The sequence below is a fragment of the Pithys albifrons genome, chromosome 1 (genome assembly GCF_047495875.1).
Source record: "Pithys albifrons albifrons isolate INPA30051 chromosome 1, PitAlb_v1, whole genome shotgun sequence".
NCBI lineage: Eukaryota > Metazoa > Chordata > Aves > Passeriformes > Thamnophilidae > Pithys > Pithys albifrons.
Window position 1 is genome coordinate 48,904,301 of NC_092458.1, and position 22,852 is coordinate 48,927,152.

Below are 22,852 nucleotides of genomic sequence, written 5' to 3' on the forward strand. Positions count from 1 at the left end.
TTCAGTGCAATGGAGGATTTTCAATACAGCATGTAATTAACTATTACTGAGAAAGTAAAAACTAAGTGTAACAGAGAAAAATGTGATTTTTCAGGGTTGTTCCTTCCTACAGTTTTGTAAATTGCACCATGTCTCTCTCAAAAATGATTTCATGAAAGCCTACACTATTTTTACCAGTGAACTATACTTATGGGAATGGAAATTCCTGGCTGCCCTCTAGAAAAATAAACTCTCTATAAACAGAAATAACAACTCAACATTCCATATAAAAGGGCAGTATTGCAGATAATATAAGACACTTAGCATGCTGATAGTTCATGGACATCCCTTCACACTTCAATACAAATATTAATTTTTAATGTACTAACAAAATTAATTTTGAGCAAAAGCTATATTTTGGGAAGTAGTTGCACCAAGAATTTTACTTTGAGGTTTCACACTTGGAGCAATTGCATTTGTGGGATTCTTTCCACTGAGCACAGAATCCATTTTTTCAAGCACTCAAGATATGTGGTGGGGACAGTCTGACACATTCTGGTAGTGCCTTTTACATTGAATTGTTTCACCCTCTAAGGGCACCAGAGGTCAAGGCGTTAGACCACTGATGACAACTTCACTGTGATACTATAAAATAATAATACAAAAAAATAGCATGTATAAAATTTAAATATTCTCATCAATGCCACAATTAAGCTTAATAGTATGCTTGCATAACCACCAATCAAAAATATGGTTTTTATTATAACAAACTTACATAGATGCTGCTCTCTTCTCCTTTCCTAATTTATATCCTTTCCCTTGGTGTTGCCTTTGTTTCTGCTTCAATCTTGGCCTTTTGTGACTACAGCCCTTTCTTGTCAGAATACTCCCACATCTTTTGCTACTGAGTGCTTCCTAAATGTGCATCGTCTCTACAGAAAAATTGCATAAAGCATTACTTTGCTACCAAAACCAAATAAATAGTATCTACTGCAAGAGATCACATTTTCCTGCTTGATACTCCTATGGATTCCTTCCACTTCCCTAGCTATCTTGAGATAGGAAGTCCAGCTGTTTGCTTTTTTCACTTCTTTCCTTAGAGTTCACACTTTACCTCCAGATACCCTGCTAGAGCAACTGTCTTCCTACACCAAAACCCTCTGGAGATGTATAAACATTAGTGAGCATGTTAGAAGCACTAATGTGCAGAAACTTATCCTCTATTGCATATGCTGCATCTCGAGCTCTGTGCAGGGAGCAGTCAGTCTCACAGTGCTCCGCCATCTGAAAATAAGAGAGAGTGGATGAAATAAGAAGGATTCCGTGCAACTGCATCAACAAGGGTTTTTCCTCCTTATAAACACATTCACCAGATAAATACACATGAATCCAGCAGAGTTGTGCCTAATAAAGCATCTTATCTCTGTGGGGCCATGGTCTCTGTCTCTTCAGAAAGTTGTCCTAGATGGTGTGCACTTCCCCCATCCCCTATACCTTTGTTACTCCTAAATGGATGCAACATCAGCTCTGCATCTTATCTCAGAAAACAATGTCTTTTAATCACACAAATGGGTTTGAAACAGTATTTTTGATCATTTTACTGTTATTACTGTTACTTGATTACAATGAAGATCATGTTCCTATAGTACTTATGCAAGTTTATCAGAGTCACTAGAATAGGAAAAGCATCATCTTAGTTATCTTCTTTCACTTTATTTCTGCAAGTGTTTGCAACTTTTCTTGTCAAACAATAATTCACTGGATGCAGTAGAGTTTTTAATTAGCCACCATTTTAATACTATCAGTATTCCCATAATATGTACTGAATTAAATATAAGCTTATTGTTAGATGCAAGTGATGTCAACTTTCAAAGTGGATGGACACTTAAATTATAACAGAATTAGAGAAGGAAATTTGCTTTTTAGCCAGTATTATCCTGTCAAAGATTTTATCTTAAAGCAGTTAACTTAGTTTTACTGAAACTTTGATGTAAGTAAATTCCTGGATCATGTCTTGTTTGGTTTTATTTCACACTACAATTTTTAATTCATTTGTTTATAGCCTCATTAAGAAATGGTGTGTTTTTAATGCAGCTCATTTGTAAAACAGATATTGCTACACCCTAATGCGCCCATTGCACTGAAGTTCTATACAGATTGTATTCTTGCCTAACCCATGACTGAAATTAGACATAGTCTTAGATATTTAAATTCCTGAAAAATAATATGAAACTTTGACAAGCAGGAGTGGGATAACACATGAAACTTTTAAGTCCTTTGCAAAGCAGGGATAGCTGAGAGACTGTAAGATGTGAAGATGTTTATGGTCTAGAGAGGAAAAAATGTTGCTTAAGGCTAAAAGTATCATCTATTCATATATATATATATATATATATATATATATATATAAAAGATATGCTTTTAATTCGATTGGTTAGTTACTCTTGGTTTGTGGTTTCCTTGTTTTTAATAAAAAACAAAGGTCTGATAAATATTTTAGTCCAGAAAATGGCAGAACTGAACTATAAAAGAGGGAGAGAGATTTGTGTAACTGGTCACCTGTTGGTGGAATGAGGTTATGTGAATTGTTGCCATTCGTTGCATGTATGGTGGGAGAAAGAAGCCTCTTAGTAATGTCAAGTTGTCAAGGTAAGATGATATGCGCAGTTTTCTTCTCTTTTACATAATTTCAAAGATACTGTCTTCTACCATAGGTTCCATATCATTCTTTGATGAATTAAGAATTATTATCTGCTGGTTTTAGTTAGGTTTCATAAGGACTTTTAATAAATTTTTTAGTCTAATTTGAATTATGTTATAATAAGCACAAATTGCTAAAGGGAACCATTGAAACATGCACTGGTCAAATCTACATGATATTAAAAACTCTTTCATTATTTTCTATTTTGCAATTTTACATGATATTTTGTCATCTTGACAAAACCAAAACCAAGGTTTCACACTAATAGTGGATTTTTTAAGCTTAATTTCTTGAAATGCCTGTAATTAAATGAAAAACCTTAAGGTATCCAAGTATTTTGTTGTGACAGTCTGTTAGGATTTCTGGCGTCCCAAAAGTCAAGTATTCAGTAATACTTAAAAAAATAAACAAACAAAGAAAAATACAATGGCAACTGTCTGGCATCATGCTTTCACTTCACGGTCTGCAGAAGAGATGCTGGTTTGGGACTGACATGCAGTAATTAAAAATATCCTCTAGATGCCGCTGTTTACTGCATTTAGAAGACGTGCGGCAGTTCAAAAGAAATAGCTGTAAATTGAACGAAATACATTTGACAAGTATTGCTTGAGCCTAAGCCTGCTCTCTTGACGTCAGTGGCCAAGATTTCAGCAGTTTCGGGAAAAACAACTAGAGCTTCTATATTTATCCGTAAAACCAAACAACAACAAAAAATCTCTTCCTTCACCAAATAGGACTGCTCTTTGAAATACAATTAAAATAGTTCTCATAGCATCCTAAGCTATACAATGTACAATAGGTATGTTTTCTAATTACAGAAACTCCTTCTTACGTACACACACATACTTAATTATTCTGGATATCTTTGTTTAAAAATGACACTATATAAATATTAATTTTTTTTTTCCCAGCTATGCTTTGTTCTATGATCTACATTCATTGTAGCATAATAAATTTGAGTTCATTAGATCAGTTGCTACTATTTAGATGTAAATGTCTTTGAGGAGGATTAATTACTCTCAAGTTCTGATTTTTTTTTCTTAATGGGGAAAATGAAGACATTAACTGACATTTCTCTGATTAAAAAAAACCAACCAACCAACCAAACCAAAACCAACCAACCAACCAACCCAATAAAATTAAACCGCATAGAAACTCTGCTTGTGCCACCATATAATACCGGTCACAGAAGATAAAGTTTTATAAAGTGTCTAGGTAATTTTTGGGGGACTTGAGCTAGTAAGTTAGGTTAGCTAAAGCTCCAGGAAGTCATTTAACGGTTAAAATGTTCATGCTCAAGTTGCATATCACAGTGTCAACTTGGTTGCCTCTAGAACACATAGTAAGAGTGTAGAATTTCAGAGTGCTGTCTTTCAGAAATGAATGAGAGGCTACTCTTTCCCTTAAACCAGTCAAAGAAGAAGGAACATTGGCTACCTTGGTGATTTATTCACAAGCACATGGAGAGCATGTAGTTGCATGGAGAGATGTTGCAGCACTGTTTTGAAAAACTTTTCAATTTTCACCTCTCAACAGATTTTCTTAAAGAATGAGAAAGCCCTGTTTAGGAAACTGAAAATAACTTAGTCGGGATGCTTTGCAATTACGTGCTATAGATCTCTTAGAAGTGGTAAATGAACCACCAAGAGCATTTGAATCACAGACTATAAATTCATGAGATTCTCTGGGGAAGCAGGAGAGCCAGGAGGCTTTTTTCATTTGTCTTGTGTGACTTAAGCATACATCACCCTTCCACTGGCAAGTGTGCAACTCGGTGATTACTTGTGGAGAGTCAGGCTTACTGATTCTGTGGAGGATTTTCTTCAATGACAGTTTCATGAAAGGGATTTATACAGTTCATGGAGTAAAGAATGTAAGCCAAGACTCTCACTCCAGTTCTATCCAACTATGCTTGGGAGTCACATCAGCCACACACACACACAGCCTGTTGCAGCAGGACTTTAATCATATTATCAAGGCAAACAGCATTATCAGGAGACACAGCTAAGATGTTCTTCCAGAAGCTAGGTGTTATGATTTTTAGTCTATAAAGACAAAAACTGAGTCTGTGCCTTCTGGGCTAAAGGAATACTAAAATGATTTAAACACAAATTTCATGGTTGTGCTCAAAAATAGAGTAAAACAAAATTCACTATGTTTTACACAAAGCTTCATTTTGTAGGCATGCACTGCTTTATCCAGTGAGAAGAGGAAAAGCATCTTATGTGTAGATCCTGAAAGGGCTTCAGATATGTGTTGCTTAGATAGGCCAAGAAGAAGAGGTTTTTGAAAAGCCAGAAAAGTACAAATTCAGCTTCTGAGAACAATGTAAATTGAAGCAAACTTTGGATAAACTTACTCCAATTTGATGGCATTCAAGTTCAGAATTTCAGGATTGCATTGTGAGGTGGTTGTCTATATACTTTCTATCATTTACTTGAGACAATGACAATCTTTTTAGACTTGTTTTGTGAAACTTTGGGGTTTTTTTAGCTTACAGATTCTTAGTGTCTTTCAGTATTATTGTAAGAGCTACTGTACATCAGAAGAAGAAGTATTAGTGTTAATGAGAACAGAATTTGGGACCGTATACTTGAAATCATAGCTGCCTTAGGCTAAGTGGGAACACTGATAGAATCATTTGTAACACTAACTTAAAGAAAGCAACTACAGAAAGAATTATAAAAATAAGCCTCATGTCTGTATTTAGATGTGAGGAGCTTGGTTTTCACCATTACCTCTTCTTAATACTATTAAGACATGCAAGTCCTGATCTTGAAATGAGTGACATATGCCTTAGAGCCCATGTTCGGGCACATCATGCTTCTGCTTCATGACCAATTTTTAGTTTCCCATTTGGAGGAGAACTGAAACATATGGACTTCTGAAAGAGAACTATTAGGTTCAACTTCTGTAAGCTGATTGAAAACTTATACCCACTAATAAATAAAAAATAAATAAAACAGAAATATTACTCTTTGGCCATAGATATGTCACAGCCAAAGAACACCAAGCTTTGGGAAAAATCTTCACCTTATAGTACTTTACATTAAATGCTTCTAAGAGACAGATGGGTCTGGCTGAGGAACACCTGAATAGTTGTTCCATAGAAAAAGTACAGGGCATTGAGCCAACAGAGACCAAAGTTTGGTAACAAACACTTTTGTCAATGGAATGGATTTTCACTCATATTCAAAGACATATTCAAGATCAAATAGTTAATGGGGAAGAAAATTGAAGGCTCACAACTCCACTGTTTCTCTCGTAGTAGCGTAGGAATGTGTTCAGAGAAAGAGTTTTTCTGTACCATCTATAAAATATACATATCTTCAGGACTAGTAGACACAGTCTCTCCACTTAAATGTAATCATGTTAATAAGAATTTCATCATTTGCAGATTATTTTTCTTTTATTATTTCTATCAGTTATGAAAACCATACTATTGCACTAAATACAACTGGCTCTCACTGTATGTACATCCTGAAGTCCTCTGGCATTCACACTATTAAAAAAAGTGCCTCTTCAGTAAGACTCTCTACATTTCTCAGTCAAGAATCAGCTAAAGAATAATGTAAACCAAACAATAGCTGAAATTCACCCTTGAAATTACTAATGTTCAGTATATGTTTAATAAATTGTGCAGATGTTTTGGGGGATTGACAGCACTGCAGCATTGAAGGGGGGAAAAAAGATTATGTAATTACTATTCCTCTCTAGTATGGTAATAGCATATGGAGGGTGGATCTGGTTTTATAGTGACTGACATTTTTTTATGCCTTAAAGTAGAAAACCTCACAAATACAGAAATGAGATAAACATGTAATTTTTGTATTACACCTTCATGTGTTTTTCCCTACCACTACATGCATTTCCCTGAGCTTTCAGTCCAAGAAAATCTGCAGGTTTCTTTTTCTGTTGCACAAATTCACAGTCTTCAATGATAAATAGTTACAAAGGTAATACTATATAGAATAAGAATGTCTAAAGAGGAGTGTGAATAAACTCGACTCACTGCTTTCCAAAATATTATATCTGGAAAACAAGTAGGAAACAAGTATCCCCTCCTCATCATAGGCTTGAGGTTTCCAAGCACAGATATAAGTGAACCAGACAGAAGGCCTTCAGTCTATCCAAGCTTTAAAAAGATAAAGGAGAAAGACGGAGATATGAAAGGGAATTTAAGAACTGATCCCTGTAAATCCATCTGAAAATAACAACTTTCTGGCCTATGTCAGAACAAACTTTGTCAGGAAAAAACTGTGGGACTTCGAAGCTGTTCCTAATGTTGCACTTTTTCAGATTCTAAGGTGTCCTCCATGGGAGAGATTTTCCTTGTTCATGCAGCCTGAGTCTGCCCAAGCCCAGGTGCTGGGAAATAGGAGATGGGTGCCTTGTTAGGCTTTTCTAGGGACCACTTAGGCACCTTCCTGCTTCTGTTAGGACTAAAAGCAAACTAATCTACCTGTCTAGACAAGGCTTTGCACTGGTCTGATCCCTTTCTTTGGCGCTGCTTGTGACATCCAGAAATTTGACAAGGAAAGCAAATATTGATCAGTCTGAGATGTGTTTTGCTGTGATAATTGTCTAAGCATGACTGAGTGATGCCCCTATAGATAGGTGCTTACTTATTTCCTGAAGCATGCAGTCCTCAGAGCGACAGGAACATTGATAAGAGAAAGGATGAAATGACTAACTTTGATGGAGTTTGTGTTGAAACATCTGCTGCTTGTCAACATGGGAGGCAGAAGCAGTGATTTATTACTAATAAAAAATGAAACCCAATGAACCTCCCTGTCTTGTTCTTCCCCTAAACTACTTTCTAACTAAGAATGCCCAGTAAGTTCCCATAAAGAGAAAATACTGCCCCGTTATCTGTATATTTTTAGTTTGCTTACATTATAATTTACCACATACATTATAACACACTATTTAGTTTAATACTTTGAGTACCTTCTGCCTATTAAGGAACCTGGACAAAAAAGTCACTAAATGGAACCATGAGAATTTATGGAGAAGTCAAATTCTGGTCATTTAGACTTTTTTCCTCTTGCCTAGAATATAAATATTTTTAGGATATTGAACAGAATGTAAATTATTGCAAAGGTATTTGGTGCTATTTTCTGTTCTCTGAATACATACCAAATACAGACCTGTAATTTCCCCCTTTGTTTTCACAATTTAATTTGGTTTAATCCTTTCTTTCAGGCTCAGCTCTGCATGAGCACTCTGCAGAATTCTGGCTTCCACATAAAGAGGAGCTTTGAGAGGAACTGACCTCCAGAAAGACAAAATTACTTCCCCACAACATGGTGGTATGTACAGAATATTGCTGCCCATAGGAGGAAGGCACACACCTTCTCTTCTGCAGCTTTTAAGACCTGAAGAACAAAGGATCTTTGGGAATCACAGGCAGGCCACTGAGGCACTGAAAAGGGATGTGAGTAAAGAATCTGTGCTCTTCCCTTCAGTGCATTTGCATGATAAATAGATGGACATCATCTGCTCAATAATAGTGTGTAGTTTTTGTGATATATCTACAACCAGCACACAAGCCATACCAATCCCAAAAGATAAAACCTCAAAACTGTAGATGCCTTGGTTTAACTGGAATGTTAAGAAAACCAAGAGTGTCAGAAATTAGAAGAAGAGATCATAACAGCATGATGCTTTTAAAGAGAAATTAGTTATCTGTCTGCCTGCCTATCTGTAATTTAAAGAATGAAGCTATGTCTACATCAAACATTTTTTATTTTTCCCAGAGGACTTAGGGTTTAATCAAGCTTTACTACCTTAGTAACCTTTTGCAAATGGTGAGGCATGACTTACATCAGAGTAGGATGAAAAGGAGAAGATATTTAGCTTCAAATCCAGATGTAAAGATGTCAATCTCACTAATGCAAGTTAGCATGAGTATATATATTGATTTAAACTGAGCGTTTTCTACTTTCTCTGCAAGCAAGGAACAGGTCAGAAGTTGAAAGCAGAAAAACAAAGTAAATGCCTGTCCTGGTAAACCATGATAATGCCTGAAGGAGATCTCATTCCATGTTTTGTATCTCCTTCTGATCCTGTCAACATTGCATCAGCACAACTCCATCTATCAGATTTACATTACTGATTTGATGGAAATGAAAATGCCTCAGTAAAGCTTTCTTCAGACATTTTTTTGCCTGAAAAACCTTTAGACTTCCTTTCTTTTCCTGTCCTTTTTCCTTCTCCTCTTTTAAATAATAAAGCATCAATAAGACATCAGGTTATTTGCAGGTTATGGAATATTTTCACCTTACACAAAACCACATTGGTTGGAATCTGCTTCTGGTCTGATTCATTGTGTACTTCCATCTTAACAAATGCCAGTAGGAAAGAATTAAGAATTTTTTTCTCTTTTTGTGCCACATGCAATTACATCTCTTTTAAGTGGTCCAATAATTGCATTTTAAACAGCACTCTTTTAGTTATATGCAAATGAATTTTTATTGTTATAGTAAATAGTTACTAAAGCGCTCTGAGGGAGAAAAAGCCCTACACACTTTCAAGCAAACAATTCAAGCCTGTACATTAATCTGTACCTTTAAATAAATAGCAATAATTAATGGGAGTTGGGCACCTTGCTGTATTGTAGAGTGACAGGGATTAAACAGTGGCACTGCAAAATGCCAGTTTTCAGTTTGTGCATTTGTAGACCCTTCAGAGCCATGAACTGACATTTGCAATCTTTGTCAGTCAAAAAAAATGGCAAATTCAGTTAAATTTAGTTCTGTCATTCAAATGGAATGAAGGTCATCACCTGCCCCTTTTGTGATTTGATCATCCAGAGACTGAGTGTATTTTCCTGAAGAAAGACATATTAAAAAGGCCCAATTCTGCAACTCTTGCCCCATTTCAGCAGTTCAATTGGCTTAAATTATTAATTATTAATCATTAACTGACTTAGCTATTGCTGTTTATTTAACAGTATAGATTAATATATAGTCCTGAACTGCTTCCTTGTTTTTCCTTTCCTAGAGCTTTCACAAACATTCTGAAAAACAATTAAATATATTTTGATATTTAAAAAATTAGTATATTAAATAAACACACTACGGCTTTTTGAAATGCTGTAGTTATGTACGGTTTACATTACCCAAAATATTTTTATTGACTTCATTTGAACTACTTATGTAAATAAAGACTTCAGCTCCAATTCTTCTACCCCAAAAGAGAAGGAAACTGAAGTAAGCTCCTGAATTCCAAACTGTTTCATGCATGAAGTCTGGACCAAAGCATCATGCTTGCAACGAGAAACATGCTTGTAAGGACATGCAGAAAACACAGGCTCCACAATCCTCTCCATATGCTTCTCTTTCCTTTATGGCCTTTCCCATCTCTTGTCTTCACAGATTCCCTGAAATTTTGGGTCTTAGGTGCGCAGTAGGCTATAAGTATCACTTTTTGGTCCAGTGCTTCTCCTAAGAAGTGGGTTTCCTGAGTTTACCATGAGACTGAAATGTGGCAGAAACCCAAGTCAAGGATTCAGCAATGTCGGTATCAGTTAAAACAGAGGGAATGTCTGATCTTGTGGAAGTGGACTACTTCACAGATTAAAAACTATTTGTAATGGGGGGAAAGTCTTTACATCTTTACCTCCCACACTGAACTCCTAACCTCTTCTCCTTCCAGGGACAATAACATTGGGAACACCTCGAAAGACCTCAGCAGAACCAGTAATTTGGCCTTGAATACTTTCTGATGCAGATGAGACCAAGGATATATGAGCTAATGATTTAAGCAACATTCAGAAACAAGACCTCTGGGGATAATATTAAGGTTTGCTAAATGGTTAGCACATAACCTGCTATCTGAACATACAAGTGGATTTTTATAATGCATTTTTTCTCTATGCTGGACTAAAGGGGAATCCTATAGGTGCACCATAGGTCAGGTTCCAATGTTGCAGTGCTATGGCATGAAATAAGAAAGCTCATCTATTAGCATATGAATCAGCTCTCCATAGAAAGTGGTAGAACTGCGGGAGAGGAAAAGCCATTTTACTTTAATAATAACAGCCTGTAAGAGGCAATCCCAGGTACAAAATGAACAAGTGACCAGAGCCAGTTCAGTAAAGAATGATAGCATTTTATGCTCAACACTTCAAGATTAAAGTCTTTAGTTAGGAAAGCATAATGTGAATCAGTTTCATGTATAATGCATTGTATGAGCCTGTAGCCACTATGATACAATGTAAGCAATTCCATTTAGAGCAATTTGACTATAGCTAGTACAGAATAATTGGAGTCAGTTTCTAGAACGCTAGAATTTGAGTCAAATATGATATGAAAAAGAATTTGATACATAATAATATAAAGGTGAAGATAACAAGCAATGATGTGGATGAATTGTTAATATGCTATAATATTCAAGTAATTTAAATAGGTGATGTCATTAGGAGTCCAATGTTCTTATATATAGACAAAAGGCTAATACATCACAGTAAAGAAAGTTGACTATTAAGAAATGGTATAAATAATGGCACACAGCTGCATTGGAGAACACTACATCACATCTTGCAGTTTTCTCAGATATAAGAGTGAGGGAATAAACATCTAACTAGAGGATAAAAACAGCTACACAAGAGAACACAGGACATATTTCAGAGCAGTTCCTCACATTTCAGAGGTGGTGTTAATGCTGCACTGGACAAGTTCAACTCCTGCTCAGGAACTCAGCCCTTTCCATTCTTTTTTCTCCCATTATTAGAAGCAGTTGTGGCAGTTCTAGCCTCTTTGGTATTCTGGGCCTCAGTTTTACAATCTGATGTGCAAATGCTGCAGTTTGAAGACCTGCCCCTTTCACGAGGTTAATAATGTATGGTTAGCTAAAGAACTGCAGTGTTTTAAAGCAAGCACATAAACATTAACATGACAGATCTGCACGTAAACATCTTCGGCTTTCCAAAATCACTTCAGAAAGCAGCAAAAAAGTGCTATTATTGTGGCTTGTGACTGTTTGGTTTAAATCCAACAGACACTAGTACACTGATTTTTTTTTCTCTTCCTAACTTTTCATGAGTCTAACTCTGCGTACCTGAGAAGAGCTCATTTTTGAGCATGTGCTAATCGGTTCTGACTACAAGTTTAAGTCATCCCTGAGCAAACAGAAAACTATTCAGCTTAGCAATAAAGTTAAATAATTATTACCAGGCTATGTGATGTGATTACAATGTGACATTGAAATGACTATGGTGTGATTAGAATAAGAATGTTATATGCCTGTGATGTTACTAGAATGAGGCTATAAAACGTCTGTGGTGCCATACTGCTGTGATATGACTAGTGTCAGGAAAAATGTGTGCATTATTAATGCATACATAAACACGCCGTATTTCAGAAGCAGACTGCATTACACAGAATGCTAGTAGTTCTAATTACCTTCTTTATTAATGGCTGTTCTGCTTTGTGTTTAAAAAAATAAAAGAATTCTGTACTTAATTCATTCACAGAATTCTTTTTCTATGTGGTTTGGCAGTAAGGTTGCTTCTTCATGTCACTTGCTTGACTTTCAATGCTGGGGCTCTAGCCATCCTTCCTGTATTACATAATGAACATTTTTCTTAAACTATTATTAGATTCAGTTCCGTTTTCTAGGGTTACTTGGTATCATCAAAACCAGGATCAATTTTTTTCTGTGTGTATCTGTAACAAGAGTCTTTTGGACACAAATACAAAGCACAGCAAAACTGCGAGAATTTAATCTTTACACATTATGGGATTAGAGATTGTGCAACATTCACATACAGCATCTGCATCGATATGACTTGCAAGGATATATATACATTTATCAGTATGTGCTACACAATTCCAAGCCATGCAAATTACTGACCTCTGCCAGGTACAAGTAGCTTTCACCATTAATTAACAGTGTGTCCTACATGCAAACACATATGGGAATCTAAGGGTAGGAGCCTGCATCTGAAAATGTAAAATATTCAAGGCAGAACTTGGATCTTTAGCTCACCAATGCTATCAACCGAAAATGTGCAAATTAGGTAATACCACATAAAGTCAAATGCTGATGTTATCTTTGGGTTATTTTCTACACCTATATATTTGGAATGCTTAACCAGAACCAGCATCCAGCGGGGACACATACTTGGGCATACTAAAGTGGCTAGGTTCTTTCATACGGCTTCTAAGTTCAAGCTGAGAAAAGCTAGCAATAAAAGCACAGTCAAATGAAGGCTCATTCATGCTTCAGAAAACGTTGGAAAAGGCACTACATATAATGCACTATAGATAATGCACTATAATCATCTTCTTGTCACACTTTTGAGGTCACTCATATCATAATACATTGGCATTTTATTACAGTGTCTTCCAGGCATGTGATGCTTCTTTGTGGCTAGCTGGGTAATTTACCTGTGTCATTTATGGGGAAGGCGAAACGATCACTTTTATTATTTATCAAACCACAGAGAGGAGGAATCATTTCCAGTTCAATGTTTAAGCAGACAAAACCCAAACCAGTCCCTCCCTCCCTCCCTCGGCGAGTGTCTCGGCTGACCCTTCGGGAAGGGGAAGGAGAAAGGTGTGCAGGCGTAAATGGGAGCCGAGACAGGGCTGGAGTCAGAGCAGCCTGAATTATAGATGAAAGGGCATGTATTAAATATAAGGCCGAACCGGGCGGAGGAGGGTCGGGGCAGGCGGCTGCTCCGCACCCGCGCGGCGCCGCCGGCGGCCCCGCAGACACTGCGCGCGCTCGCTGCGCTGCGCGCCGGGCCCGACCCCAGCGCGGCCGGCGGCGCTGCCCGCTCCCCGTGCAAGCGGGACCGAGCGCGCACGGCGGCACCCCCCGCCGCCGGAAAAACCCAAAGCCACGCCGACCCAAGACCAAATCAAACCCTCATTTTTCGGATTCCCCCGCAGCTACGCGCAAAGCCGATGCTGCTTCCTGCCCCCTCCCCGCACACCCCTCCTGCGCTGCGCCCCCGATAGCGGAGCGCCCGCCGGCACGCTGCGACCCTCGCTCGCCACCGCCGTCCTCCTCCTGCCCCGCCTCCCCCCGCGCTGCCGCCGCGTCCCTCGCTCCGCGCCGGTCCCTTCCGCGCCGCGCGCAGTTCCCGCACCGCCCCTCTCCAGCCCGCCCGGGCGGGAGCGACGTGCCCGGCGGCCAATGCCGCGGCCGCGCTCCATTGCCCACCGCCCCCGCCGGCGCGGGCCAATGCGGAGCGACGGGAGGGGTGGCCTCGCGCCGCTCCCACCTTCCCTCTGGGCTTATTGAGAGTTATATCAAGAATTTCAGTTCAGAGAGAGAGAGAGAGAGAGAGGGAGACGGAGAGAGTCTCTGTGAAGGAGAGAGGCTGGGAGGGAGGGAAGAGGGAAAGCGCCGCCGCTTCCTCCCGTCACTAAAGCAATAACCTATTAGGATTTTTTTTCTTTTTCCTTTTTTTTTTTCCCTGTGCTTGGGCAGCTGTCACCCCAGAGCTAAAGAGGGAGAAGAGAAGCACCGCCAGACCAACTCTTGCCATTTCCAGTCAGAAGTTGCAGACTTCATGTAGCTGCCTCTCCGTTGCCGGGAGAGGGATGGGAATGGTGTGCAGTGCAGAGTGGAAAATACCCCCGCTCTAAGAAGTGCGCTGGGTTTTTTTCTGTTGCTGTTTGTTTGGGTTGTTGCGTGCACGTTAAGACACTCAAAGGATCGCCGCTTCATAGGAATGAAACGTGGAGAGGATGACTAACGACAGAACTGTGAATTTGTTCCCTGGAGTTGCTAATTTTCCACCCCGAAGCAACACATATCTCGAGGACGAAGCGTTTGTCTGCTGCTGATTTCTCCAAAACTGGTGGTTTACCAGATGCATTGTGCTGTATCTGCTGGAACAGATCATTGCTTAGCTGCAGCAGATCGTCAAAGGTAGACAACTAACGTAAGTGCAAAGTTACCCTTACACTGGGATGCATTTCCTTTAAAGAAAAAAAGCCAACACGCAGTATATTTATCGAGGGAAAGAATCAGTGTTTGGGATTCAGCTGATGGTGGTGGCAAAGGCTCACCTACTCGCTGTCTCTGCATCCCTACCTGCATTACTCTGCTGGAAGTAATCACGGGCATCATTTACCGTGCAGCTTAATGCAGATGAGATTGGTGCTCAGGGGCTGCCCAGTTCTGTCAAAACTGTAGGTGCTGGCAGCCTTGCACCCAGATTATTCGCGGTTAGCAGTGCATGCAAACAGAAGTCTGTCCGTCGCTTTCATTTTTTTTTTCACCTGCATTATTAGTCTGCAGTATTTATGTGTGGCAGCTGTTAATATCATCCTGAAGGGAGATCAGTGTCAATGGGGACAGGCTGCACCTTTTTTCCTCCTCATGTCGTCAGAAAATGTATGTCCCCGCCACCCCCCACCATAAACATGCTTCCTGCTTCTAAGTTGCAGTTGGAATTTCCAGTCTTCTGATTTAGATTGTGTTTAAAAACCAACAAATAAAGTTTTAGGTTATTAAACAGAAGGAGAAGTATCCAACATCTGGAGAGGAAACACTGAGCTGAGAGTGTAAGAAACTGTAAGTCCTGTTATTGTCTCATCAGTTAACAGGGATGTGAAGTAGCCAGAGCCGACTGCTGCAGCAGCAGCATGTCCGGGTGGTTATTTCCCAGTACGATGGCTATAGAGGAGGATACAAGGCACAGGGAGCATAGAAAAATGTGGTTTGTAAGAGCAAAAAAATATGTATGGAAGCAAACAACAAATTACATTTGACAGCTGACATAGCAGTTAGAATCCAGAAGTAGTCTGGGAAGGTTTTTTACTTGCACCAAATGACTGGGTGGAGGAGGGTAGAGGGGGAATAATGCACGTTATGGATTACACGGTGTACTGACAAATTATTCAGAAAGTACGTGTTGAAACGGTAGCTATACTTAATCCTGCAAGTAGTTATTTACATTTGCACTCTGTGGAAATGCAGCTGATGGGATATTGGTGCATTTGTCCGGGGGGGATTGCTTGTAAAAAGGAGCAGTAGGAAAATGTACTGCTGGAACTGTGCATTGCAAAAGCAAGTAGTAGTTGGAGATTGTGGATTTATCATGCCTAAAAAAAACAATAATGCTGTTCTGTGTGGTTGTGTTGACAGTGATGTCTCCAAATAAGAAATGAGATGTAATGCATCCTGCAGTCCATGCATGCCTCCTCTTGCAAATCACGCATCATTCCTCTCTGGAAACCTTTAAGTCCTAAAATCCGTGAAAAGAGAATAAAAACATTATCATGGACCTGAGGGATTTTTACCTGTTGGCCGCTTTGATTGCCTGTTTAAGCCTGGATTCTGCTCTAGCTCAAGAACTTATTTACACTATTAGAGAGGAGCTGCCTGAAAACGTACCCATAGGGAACATACCAAAGGACCTGAACATTTCTCATATCAATGCTGCCACAGGGACCAGTGCCAGCCTTGTCTACAGACTGGTGTCTAAAGCAGGTGATGCGCCTCTGGTCAAAGTGTCCAGTAACACAGGGGAAATCTTTACGACATCTAACAGAATAGACAGAGAAAAACTCTGTGCTGGAGCTTCCTATGCAGAAGAAAACGAGTGTTTCTTTGAACTTGAAGTGGTGATTCTCCCTAATGACTTTTTTAGGCTGATAAAAATAAAAATCATTGTAAAGGATACTAATGACAATGCACCTATGTTTCCATCCCCTGTTATCAATATCTCCATCCCAGAAAACACTCTGATCAACAGTCGCTTTCCAATCCCATCAGCAACAGATCCTGACACAGGTTTCAACGGTGTGCAGCACTATGAGTTGTTAAACGGGCAGAGTGTCTTTGGACTGGATATTGTAGAAACTCCAGAAGGAGAAAAATGGCCTCAGCTGATTGTGCAGCAGAACTTGGACAGAGAGCAAAAGGACACCTACGTGATGAAAATCAAAGTGGAGGATGGAGGTACCCCCCAGAAATCCAGTACAGCTATCCTGCAAGTCACAGTAAGTGATGTCAATGATAACAGGCCAGTGTTTAAAGAGAGTCAAGTAGAGGTTCATATACCAGAGAATGCCCCTGTAGGCACCTCTGTAATTCAGCTTCATGCTACAGATGCAGATATAGGAAGCAATGCAGAAATCAGATACATTTTTGGTGCCCAAGTCGCCCCCGCAACCAAAAGATTTTTTGCTTTAAACAACACTACAGGGCTTATTACAGTTCAGAGGTCCTTAGATCGAGAAGAGACTGCTATTCACAAAGTGACAGTGCTGGCTAGTGATGGTAGCTCTACACCAGCCCGGGCAACTGTCACCATCAATGTCACTGATGTAAACGATAACCCTCCTAACATAGACCTCAGGTACATAATAAGTCCCATCAATGGCACAGTGTACTTATCTGAGAAAGATCCCATCAATACAAAGATTGCCCTAATTACGGTTTCAGATAAGGACACTGATGTGAATGGCAAAGTGATCTGTTTCATTGAGAGAGAGGTCCCCTTTCACTTGAAAGCAGTTTACGACAACCAGTATTTGTTAGAGACTTCTTCCTTGTTGGACTATGAGGGCACCAAAGAATTCAGCTTTAAGATTGTGGCTTCTGATTCTGGCAAGCCTAGTTTGAACCAGACTGCCCTGGTAAGAGTTAAACTGGAGGACGAAAATGACAACCCTCCGATTTTCAGCCAGCCTGTAATTGAGCTGTCAGTTTCTGAAAACAACCGACGTGGTCTATACTTAACAACTATTAGTGCCACAGATGAAGACAGTGGGAAAAATGCAGACATTGTTTATCAGCTTGGTCCTAATGCCTCCTTTTTTGATCTGGATCGAAAGACAGGAGTTTTGACAGCCTCCAGAGTTTTTGACAGAGAAGAGCAGGAGCGTTTCATTTTCACTGTTACAGCCCGAGACAACGGCACCCCTCCTTTGCAGAGTCAAGCGGCTGTAATTGTTACTGTGTTGGATGAAAATGACAACAGTCCCAAATTTACTCATAACCATTTCCAGTTTTTTGTATCAGAGAACTTACCAAAGTATAGTACAGTGGGAGTGATCACAGTGACTGATGCAGATGCTGGGGAAAATAAAGCAGTGACCCTTTCCATCCTGAATGACAATGAAAACTTTGTGCTAGATCCTTACTCTGGAGTTATAAAGTCCAATGTTTCTTTTGATCGAGAACAGCAGAGCTCTTACACCTTTGATGTTAAAGCAGTGGATGGAGGGCAACCTCCTCGCTCTTCAACAGCAAAAGTAACCATAAATGTGATGGATGTTAACGATAACAGCCCTGTTGTCATCTACCCACCTTCTAATACTTCTTTTAAGCTAGTGCCACTCTCAGCAATTCCAGGATCGGTGGTAGCCGAAGTCTTTGCTGTGGATATAGACACTGGCATGAATGCTGAGCTGAAGTACACAATTGTAAGCGGCAATAACAAGGGTTTGTTTCGGATTGATCCAGTGACAGGTAATATCACTCTGGAAGAAAAACCAAGTCTTAGTGATGTGGGGCTGCATCGCCTAGTTGTCAATATAAGTGATTTGGGTTATCCCAAATCCCTGCATACTCTTGTACTTGTATTTTTGTATGTAAATGATACTGCTGGAAATTCCTCTTACATTTATGACTTGATACGCAGGACTATGGAAACACCTCTGGATCGGAACATAGGGGACAGTAGCCAACCCTACCAAAATGAGGACTATCTCACGATCATGATTGCTATCGTGGCAGGTGCCATGGTTGTCATAGTGGTGATATTTGTCACAGTTCTTGTTCGCTGTCGACATGCATCCAGATTCAAAGCTGCCCAGAGGAGCAAGCAAGGTGCTGAGTGGATGTCTCCCAATCAGGAGAACAAGCAAAACAAGAAAAAGAAAAGGAAGAAAAGGAAATCTCCCAAGAGCTCTCTTTTGAACTTTGTAACCATTGAGGAGTCCAAACCTGATGATGCAGTTCATGAACCTATCAACGGGACAATAAGCCTTCCAGCAGAGCTGGAGGAGCAAAGTATAGGAAGATTTGATTGGGGCACAGCACCACCAACAACCTTTAAGCCTAACAGTCCTGATCTTGCCAAGCATTACAAATCTGCCTCTCCACAGTCTGCTTTTCATCTCAAACCTGACACTCCAGTTTCAGTGAAAAAGCACCATGTGATTCAGGAACTCCCGTTGGACAACACCTTTGTTGGTGGTTGTGACACCCTTTCCAAACGCTCTTCCACTAGTTCAGATCACTTCAGTGCCTCAGAGTGCAGTTCCCAAGGAGGCTTCAAGACAAAGGGCCCCTTACACACCAGACAGGTAAACGAGCACTTTTACTGGTCTATAAGTACTGCATACAAGTGCCCGATCAACCAGTATTAAAAGTGCCACTGTGTTGTGGGGTGTGTTTTGTTTCAGTTTGATTTAATTTCGTTAACATTATGGGGGGAGCAAAAAAAACCCCAACAAACCAAAACAAGAATAAATAAAAAAACCAAAACTTGACCCCTTTATCATTTACCTGGGGCTTAAATATGTGTTTGCAAAATGCGTCTGATACTTTGGGTTTTGAAGAACACTTTTATTATTAGACTCTTAATGCCTCTTCGCACGTGCATGTACATGTGCATAAGCAAAAATGAAAAAAACCCACTTTTTTTTCTCCCCACTATCTGACTATCCAAATGTAAAAGTTATTGAACTGTTTCCTTATATGCTAAATTTCAGTCAGAATATTTGACTGTTTCAAGATTGAAGGGATATGTACATTCTGTTTCAAATTTTGAAGTGAGTTGGCTTGAGGTTTTTTTTACAGTTCAAGCTGATTTGGAACCCTGCTAATAAGTTAGTGTTACTAAAGGAGTTGATTTTTTTCCCTAACAAAACCAGCCAAATTTCCAAGCTACTGCATCAGTGAAGCACGTGGTTTATTGGTAGGATATAACTAAGCCATATGGAAGTTTTCCTCTGTTGGAATTCAACATGATTTTGGTGTAATAGATGAAAGTTGGTATTGCATAGGCAGTTTGATGCATATTTTAAAAAATGGCCAAAGCTTACTTCTGAAAGGAATGCGTTCTCTGAATACATCCGAATTATGCAGGGGAAAAAAAAGTCAGCCTATTGTAAATATTTTCTCATCTAAGTAATGCATAAGTGGTCTGTCATAGCTCATTTTAAACTGTGAAACACGCTATATGAAGAGGGATTAGGAGGCTGAGAGACTCATATTTCAAGCAAATCCAGCATTAGTTTTTTCTTAGGTTTAATAATTCCTTGCTAATAAAGATTTAAATGCGGTGCTGTCTAATTTATTTTACGGGTGCTTGTCCGAGTGCGCGGCGGGAGCGCCGGCGCCGCCTGTAGATGGCGCTGAGGCACCGCGCGGGCCGCGATGGCGCCGCGCCAGCCCTGCGGAGCCGGGGGAGCACCGGGGGAGCACCCGGGGAAGGGAGGGAGGGAGGCAGGGATCGAGCTGGTGTTCCAGCCAGAGAACCTTTTATTTAATGGGAGTTGCACTGGAGTGGGCAGTGGTTAAGTTTGCGTCTTTTTAAGGCGCCTTCCTCGGTGCTCCGCTTTGGCCGCAGAGACTCGGTCAGTGTTGGGAGTCGCGTTGGGGTTCTCGCGGGCGCTGTACCCTCCAAGTGATAGTGTTTTGTCTCAAATTAGTAGGGATATGAATCCTACGGAATCAAGTGAGACACATTTAGACTTGTCTTTGCAAAAAGATTTTGGTAGCAGCCAAGTTTAGAATAAAGTCATCCTCATGCTGTTTCATTAGCGTTACCTGAGATGAACGTGACGTTCCCAGAAGTGCCTCTGCTTCGGGTGTCTGTAAGGTGTCACACTAACAAGATGCTAAGAATAAAACAAGCACTTTTTAGGCAGTTCTGCTAAAGTAACTGCTCTAAAACAACTCCTAATTTAAACAAGACACTGAAAACAGCACAGAAGAATCTCACAAAACCTTAGTCTTTCTAAAGGACTTTGAAGAAGGGTATAGTCCTCAAGACATCTTCAGGCTCTTACACAGCACAGTACTCATACTGCCAGTTTAAGTTAAAAAAGAAATTATTTTTAAAAAAGCCCAACAAATTTATAGAAGAGCTCGGTGTAATCTGTGGTTACTCCGCTGAATTTTTCTCCCCAGTTTTAGTTACAAAATTTAACACCTCCAAACGACACATTTATCTTCCGTTCTGAGATGATTTTAATGTAGTTTAAATTAGCTTTCCAAACTCTGTTGGGAACCTCAGACTTAACCTCCATAATATCTAGAGGCAGTTAAGACCCCAAATATTATTTACCTGACAGAATATATAACCTCTGCACAATTAAATTGAAAATAAGGGGAAAAAAACCCCTACACCCAAACAAAAAACTACTGAAAATATTTTCAGAGTTCTCTGTGGTCATTGCATTAAATACACTGGTCTTCATTTAATAGTAATATCAGTCATTTGATCTCTATATGGACCTGATTCCAATTTTATTGAGGTCTTAGTGAATCCTTTCTGAAGTCAGCAGATAGATAATTTGGATTGTTCCCTGCAAAAACTGTATTATTATATGTAACTGAGAATATGAGTCTTTCTTAGGTAGGCAGTTATCTAAACTGAGCTTGTGTATTTTTATTCTGTGAGGAAGGAGATAGCGTCTTTTTATTTTTTCTCCAATGATCAGTGTTACCTTTTTATGCCTCCTTTTCAGTTTTGGCTGAAGGAGTATAGCCAGCAATGCTTGTAATCATCAAGAGTCTTCCTATATTTCTGTCTTTAATTCATGAAACTAGGATGCATTTTAGCTGATATTCACTGGCATAGGTGTTAAATATACCTTCATAGGTCTTTTTTTAAGATTTGTGATAAAGTATGGTCTTTAAGTAAAGTATTCAAACTTTAAATCTTACTGAATAGTAGTGTGTGCTAATGCCACAGCATCTGAAAAACATGTTTAAAAATTGCTTTAGGAAGAGACACTTCATTCTGTGCCATTGTACTGTTTTCTTCTAGTTTAACCTAACTAATTTATCTTCATCTAATGTCAGTTGTGTTAAGTTACAGATATATTCAGCAAGTTGTCTTGATGTGTTTTACAAAGAGCACAGGAATTGTTGTGGAGCACGTTAAGATAGGAAAAGATGAAATACAGGATTAATATATATCTAAGAAATACTAGCATCCTCCATTTTTACTTACAGTTTCTTTCAGTCTGAAGTAAATGCACACACAATGTATCTTTCAGATACATTAGTATTAGTAGAGAGGTAAGACCTAAGTCCACACTTGGACTTGATTCAAGCAAAATCCTTGTGATGGGAGTTTGGCCTAAGAAATCTATTAGAACTGGGTCCTAAGTCAAAAAGCTTTCTTTTTTTTTTTCCCTTTTTCTTTTTTTTTTTTTGGTGACCAATATCTGTGCACTCATTGATAAATTTAGTGGAAATTCAGTGGTCAAGTCTTTACATGTCACTTTGTATTGCACAGACCGATGTTTCACAAGTACCCAGTATAAGAACCAAAGCCTCCTTTAAGTGCCTATCTTGCAGTAAACCTGGTGGATGCTCTGAAAAGAGCATTTTTGAATACTTGAACTTGGGATTGTTCTAAATGCTAATTCACATAATTAGGAGTATGGAAAGGATGTTGCATACCACCAGCTTATATAGCTAAGCTTCCAAAATCAGTGTTATGACTCATAAAGAATACTGAAATCTATGCAGGCTTCCCAATCAGTGTTCTTTTCAGTATTTGATTGAACTTTAAAATGCACTTCAAATTAGTAAGTCATTACACCAAACAGCTACACAAAAATACAGAAGAAGACGACAAGTATTCTTCTATGTGAAAGACCTCTTTTGAAAAGCAAATAAACAGACAAAAACTCCTACTCAATGTCATTAGATTAACAATAGATTAACTAAGAAAAGAAATTAGGGACAATTTACCGTGGTTATCCCAATTTTAAATTATAACAACTTCATTTAATCAGATTTAAAGCACAGAAGTGACAGATAACACAGGTTTTAAAAATATGTATCAGTATGGGCTGTGGGCAAAACCTTCAGTCTTCATTCCTAATCAAATAGAATTTAGGCATGTGCTTAACTTTTGTTTAAAATGGTGAGACTGAAGCAGATCCTTAAAGTCCAAATTACTTCAGATGTCTTCAAGAAAGACAGCTGTAAGCACACTATAAGCGCTTTTCTGAA

General features: G+C 39.2%; 1 protein-coding gene across 4 annotated transcripts in view; it reads left to right on the forward strand.

Annotated features, from left to right (window-relative positions):
* Positions 1–13,993: 13,993 nt before the first annotated feature.
* The window catches only part of PCDH9 (protocadherin 9), a 696,488-nt gene continuing 687,629 nt past the window's right edge, over positions 13,994–22,852 (forward strand). For all 4 annotated transcript variants that reach the window (XM_071550221.1, XM_071550212.1, XM_071550230.1 and 1 more), the window contains exons 1-2: positions 13,994–14,582; positions 15,791–18,960. In XM_071550221.1, the coding sequence (XP_071406322.1) occupies positions 15,925–18,960 (3,036 nt within the window). In that variant the 5' untranslated portion in view covers positions 13,994–14,582; positions 15,791–15,924. The remainder of the gene's footprint in view (positions 14,583–15,790; positions 18,961–22,852) is intronic.